The sequence below is a fragment of the Galeopterus variegatus genome, unplaced genomic scaffold, assembly GCF_000696425.1.
Source record: "Galeopterus variegatus unplaced genomic scaffold, G_variegatus-3.0.2 Scaffold1676, whole genome shotgun sequence".
In the NCBI taxonomy this organism is placed as follows: Eukaryota; Metazoa; Chordata; class Mammalia; order Dermoptera; family Cynocephalidae; genus Galeopterus; species Galeopterus variegatus.
Genome location: NW_007727787.1, coordinates 13030 through 18807, shown reverse-complemented (window position 1 = coordinate 18807; position 5778 = coordinate 13030). Strand labels below are relative to the sequence as shown.

General features: G+C 42.4%; 1 protein-coding gene across 1 annotated transcript in view; it reads right to left on the bottom strand.

The window, feature by feature from the left end:
* Positions 1 to 338: 338 nt before the first annotated feature.
* The window catches only part of LOC103595086 (ADAMTS-like protein 3), a gene marked incomplete at its 5' end in the record, with an annotated part of 17671 nt that continues 12231 nt past the window's right edge, over positions 339 to 5778 (bottom strand). Inside the window, 4 exons of the mRNA XM_008578393.1 lie at positions 339 to 599; positions 1276 to 1490; positions 2688 to 2841; positions 4508 to 4547. Coding sequence (XP_008576615.1) covers positions 493 to 599; positions 1276 to 1490; positions 2688 to 2841; positions 4508 to 4547 — 516 coding nt within the window. The remainder of the gene's footprint in view (positions 600 to 1275; positions 1491 to 2687; positions 2842 to 4507; positions 4548 to 5778) is intronic.

Genomic DNA, 5778 nt, shown 5'->3' with positions numbered 1-5778 from the left:
ATGAAAACACCATCAGTGCCATCATCTTAACGACGATTGGCCAGAGCTTCTAAAATATCAATACCTTATAAACCTGTTGAAACCTACAACTTGAGAGAAGTTTCAAAACAATTGCTGTGTTTCCCAAGTCTTCAGTATATACTACTTTGTGCTCGTCTACAAACCACAGGAGTGAGGCAGCACACGATGACGTGCTCATGTTCTTGGTGATTTCCTAATTAGACGGACATGATAAGGTCCCAGATGCAATGGCATGTGTGCTACGGCATCGTTAATCCTGGAACACATCATCTAAAAGAATTGGAATTAAAAACCAACCATGGGAAAGTTTCACTTTACAAAGTTTTAACTGATGTTTTTGCATCAACCTCTCTTTGATCATGGAATCTTGAGTTATTTAAGAAATACATGTTTCTGAGCCAGCTACGTGAGGAAAAGAGCTTTTATATTTTTCTTTTATCTTCACAGCAGCATCATGACCCCTCCAAAGGTTTATCCTTCTTGACATGACTGGCAGCATCTTTGTTTGTAGCGGTCTAGAGAACACAAATGAAGATGCTTTACAAACATACAGTAGTGAGTTGTGTCTGTGCAGACTCCTACAAAAGAGAAAAAAACAATCCATAATACATATAGCTCACTGGAGACCTAGTAATAAAGATCAGTTGATTTCATGAAAAGCCATAAATTGAGATCGCGGAGTCAGGTAAAGAAAGTAGCCTTGGGTGAGGGCCATTGCTTTTCACTAGAGTCAGAAGTGCCTCGGCGTCACTTCTCAGCTCAGCCAAGGGGCCTCTTGCTGGCCTCTGGGGACCTTACAGCCCCACTGGAGCAGGCTGCTCCTTTCAGTTCTCAGAGCAGCAGTGCTTAGCTTTTGCAGGGTCATAGACCCCTTGGGAAATTCATGAAAGTTACAGACCTGCTCCCTAGAAAAATAAATATATGACTACATTTTATAAGACATTTGCATACCTATACAAGCCCATCCATCTCTCTGACTTAGCAGATGAGGCTACCAGGCAGTGGGTGGAGAGCCTGCCGGTGCTTGTTGGAAAGGCAGTAACCAATGCTGCTGGCACCCTACTGATTCAAATGTTCCTTTCTCTAGAGAACACTGACTTTTGCCCACATAAAGGATCTAGTCTCCTCATGTCCCAAGCGACCACATCCATTCTGAGAGGCCCCTCAGATGTGACACTGACAAGGTAGGCACCATCAAGGTCTGGTCTGGACAAGACTTCTGGGGCAGCAATGATACCTGAACAGGGTACTTACTATCACAGGAAGGCCCAAGACAGTGCCGCCAGGAAGTTGGTTTCTTTTTCTGTGCACAGTATCTCTCAGCCACAGGTTTGCAGCTTCTTGCGTGGACACAGTCGACTTTCCGAGACTGGAAGCCCCTGCCACAGGCTGCTGTACAGGGCCTCCAAGGGCCTGGGCGCCAGCACACATCGCAGGCCCCTGACATGCAGTTCCTCTTAAAGGTGGGTCTGAAATGAAAAAATAATGGAAGACAGGAGAGGCAGGGTGTTCCTTCTTGCTGGGATCAAGCCTTTTATCCTACTACGTATTCCTTATACTAAAGGTTTGACAATTAAAAGCCTACTAACCAGGACACCGATTAGTACTTTCCATGGTTGACTGAGCAAAGGAGTGGTACAGTCATGACCATAATAGAGATAATTAGATTTCTTTGAGATATAACAATTTTTTAGCCACTGAGAATGACCTACAGGCCACCCAAGTTAGCCCCAGATGTTTTAGGAAGGTTCTGGAAACTGTCTTAGACACGTGATGGAGAGAGAAGGGGGAAGACCTATTTTAGAAAAATTCAATCCAATAAACATTTATTTAACACTTTTCATATGTTAGGCACATAGACATGAGGAAGAAGAAATGGGCAAATATACCCCCAGTGCCAAAAACAAGTTCAAAAATATACGGTGTGAGTCAACAAGGGACCAAATTATGACAGTATGAGGCAGGATGAAATCACTGCCACTAAGAAAACTCACACTCTAAGTTTACATGGGAAAAACCAATGGGAAGATGTGGGTGAAGTGCTGAAAAAGTGTCCTTGCCACTGGGAAAGGTTTTCCTCCGCGCCCAATGGCAGGTGCGAGGTGTCGTAGTCTTAGACTCATCCATCTAAGACTGAGACATCCCCCCCCGCACTTCTATTCGGTACAATCAAGAAAGACAGTGACAACGTTCCTCACTACTTGGGGCTGGGAGTCCCTGCTCAGAAGTGCTCTGATCTAGTCACAGCAAGCCAGCCATATGACTGGCTTCCAACACCAAGTCAAGGCACATACCTCAAAAGATATGCCATCCTGATAAGCTGCAGCAGATCAATTAGGCAAGGAAGAGAATTATTTACTACAATAACACACAAGAAACCACCTCAACCTTGTTAACATGCCTTACATTTTTTGTTTATAAGCACTTGAAACATATTCTGGTAAGAGTATGAATTTATATGTGAGCATCTCATCTGCTAATAGAAGTGCTCTTACATTTCCATTTAGGCCACATCATGAGTTATAGTCAGGAACTACCAAAGGGCATTTGGGAAGAGGAATCTTTCTCTGATTTCCTTGCCCTTTAAAACAGAACAGAAAGTTAATATCCTCTGATTTTTGAAAAGATATTTACTCTGGAAGATGGAGCCACCTGAGCAGACTCACTTTGGGGGTATCTGCCCGTGTTCCCTAGGGCAAGGCTTCTGGAACATGTATTTGTACTGCATGAGAATGTCTCCCAGCCCACAAACATTACTGGAAGAGGGCCCTAGCTTGAATTGGTTCAATAATTGTTTTTCTGTTAGGAATTTGGAGGATGCTGGAACAAGACATGTAAACCTGAGGCTTGAAGGAATGGCGGCCCTATTATGCCATCTGAGCCTCAGGGACAGAAAAAACAGTTTTCAGAAAGAGCAAAAAAATGAAGGAGAAGAGAGAGCACAGAGCTGCAGAGATAAGAGGAGGAAAAAAACAAAACAAAATAACAACAAAAAATGACTTTCCATTTCTTGGAGCCTGACTGCGTTCTCCCTTTGGATTCTATGAGACATTTTTTGATTTCTATTAAAGGCTTCTTATAATGGCACATAAGGAGTGTTGAAACACGAATCGAAATGTAATAAAATGGAGAAAATTGTGATAATCTGAACCTCTCTGAGGGAGAGTATTACACATAGCTGGAAGCAATACTTTGATTCGCCAGTAGGGGGAGACTCCATCAAAGAGTTTACTTAAACAGTGTCCCACCAAGCTGTTTATGAGACTTACCAGGGGTGGGATGTCTTGTTAAGTGCTTTTGTTTTCCGCAGTGAGTATGCACCTCGGGGGCTAAAAGTTAAGTCACTTTGAACAGCACAGCAGAGACTGAGTACTCCTCAGCCATCTCCCTATACATAGATCAGCTTTTCTACTGAAAAAGTTTAAACAAGCATTCAAAGAATATATTTAATAGGATACTGAAGTGTTTTGCTCAAATGTTGGGTGGTGGTCTGTTATTAACAAATCCCTCAGCTGCTTTGCATAAATCATTCCAAGTTGACTTTTGTTATTTCCAGTCCAAAGGACCTTAACTAATACAGTCGCTTCTTCTGCTTCAATAAAAGGCAAGGTCACTGGGAAGTCAGAGGAACCAGTAAGCTTCCTAAACATAAAGGATGAGAGGGGCACACGGAGCTATAGACTAGCACAGATGCTGAAGCCCAGGACAGCTCAGAGGCTGATCATTGAGGACACAGAAAAATAAAACAAAAAACACAAGGCCAGTCCAGCAGAGGGCATCACTTCCTCCTGGCCAGAGACAGGAGTTGGCATGGGGACACCTGAGTCAGGTGGACACAGCCTGGGCACTGGCACTATGCTCACAATTGGGGCTCAGGTCAAACATGAATGTAGAAACAGAAGCAGAAATCATAAAATGACCCTGTTCCTATTACCATTTCTCAATTTCTGTTCAGTCCAGCTCCATCTTCTGAGGGCAGCAGATCCCAAGTCTGGCTATTGGAAGTGGGCAGCTTTCAAAAGATGTAGATTGCCAGGCAATCTCCTAAAGGTTTATTAAGTCTGAGGTGAGGCCCGAGAATCTATTTTACAAAAGTTTCCCAGGTTATTCTAACTCTTGGCTGAGGTTAGAAATCACCACTTTGGGAAACAAACTTTCTGCGTTCTCAGCATTTCCTTAGGTCCCTATGTTGTCTTCTTGCCATAAGTCTGGGCGAGCTTGACCCTGACAATTTGCACTTCCTCTACAACCCTTTTCAATGGAAGCCACAGCTCTCAAACCCTTCCCAGGGTTTATAGAAGGTGCTAGCAGACAGCCTACCCACCGATCCTTTACCCGTGGCCACTAATGTTACTACCTATGAAACATTGTCTAACATTTACTAAGGCTCTACTATGGCAACTGGGGGGAGGGAGGGAGGGGGTCTCCAGCTTGCCCATTGCTTCCTATCCATGCACTCTAAAGGGAGAGCTGCCACCTCACCTACCTTGGGCAAGCCAACAGCACACCAATTCAGCTGAAGAGGTCTGTGGGGAAAATGGGGCCATAAAACTGCAAAAGAAACCCTCAACAGCTCTCTATACTAACCATCTGAGGCCTTTATCCAAAACCCACCAGATATTTGAGGAAAAATAACAGTGTGAAAGAAAAGCACCAGGTTATAAAAACAGAACAGCCAACCCTGGAGGAAACAAAAGAGAAAATGAGAGGTAACTTGACTCTCCCGCTCACCCCCAGCTCTAAAAATTTTTCTTCTATTATTTAAAAAAAATTTCCACCCTTTCATTTCACTTCCATATCTCTTCATCTAAAACCCCATGTAATCAGATTTTGAATCTCTTGATAGATCCTTCCATGCCTTTTATCTTCTCTGTTATGTTTTCTGCCTCTTTTTTTTTTTTTTTGCTGTCTTTGATTGGAAAGTACATGGCACATCTGAGGAACTGAAAGGACAAGGTGGCTGGAGCACAAAGAGCACAAGAGAGTGAGGTCTTGGATGAAACTGTGCGGGGAAGTAGGACTCGAGTGTGTGGTACTTTAAGACCACATTAAGGATTTTAGTCAATCTTCTTCATAATAGCAAGTAATGCCTCTAAAGTGACTTTAGTCTAGCAGGGGGATGAGTTGTGGTGGTGTGATCAGATCTGCATTTTGGAAAGCTCACTCCAGCTGCAATGTAGAGAATGGGTTGCAAAGGAACGTGGATGGGTGGAGGACACCAGCTGGCTGTGGCAGTGGATGAGGTGAGAGAAGATGGTGGCTTGGCTAAGGGTAAGGGTGATAGAAATAGAAAAAAGTAGATGGGTTCAAGAAAAAAATAAGGAGTCAAAAAACATATAAAAAGTAATCAGAAAAGTACAAATTACAATGAGATGTAATTTGTCATTCATCAGTCTGGCAAAATTTTTAGAAGACTGAAAACCTATATAATCTTGATGAAAAGGGGGAAATCTCTCACATATTCTTGGTATAGACATCTGAAGGTAATTTGATAGTATCAAAAGGAGCATACCTACCAATTCAATCCATATCTAAAAATCCACCCTATAAAACGTTACCCTTTGTACACAAAGACACATGTTCCAGGATGTTTAGTGTATCATTTATTTGTAATAGCAAAAAATTGGAAACAATCAAGTAACCTTTAACAATGGACTAATGAAATATTAAATACAACAATTAAAAAGAATGAAGTGAATCGTTATATACTAAAATGGGAAAATATCTGTAAAAAATTCTTAAGTAGAAAAAGCAGGT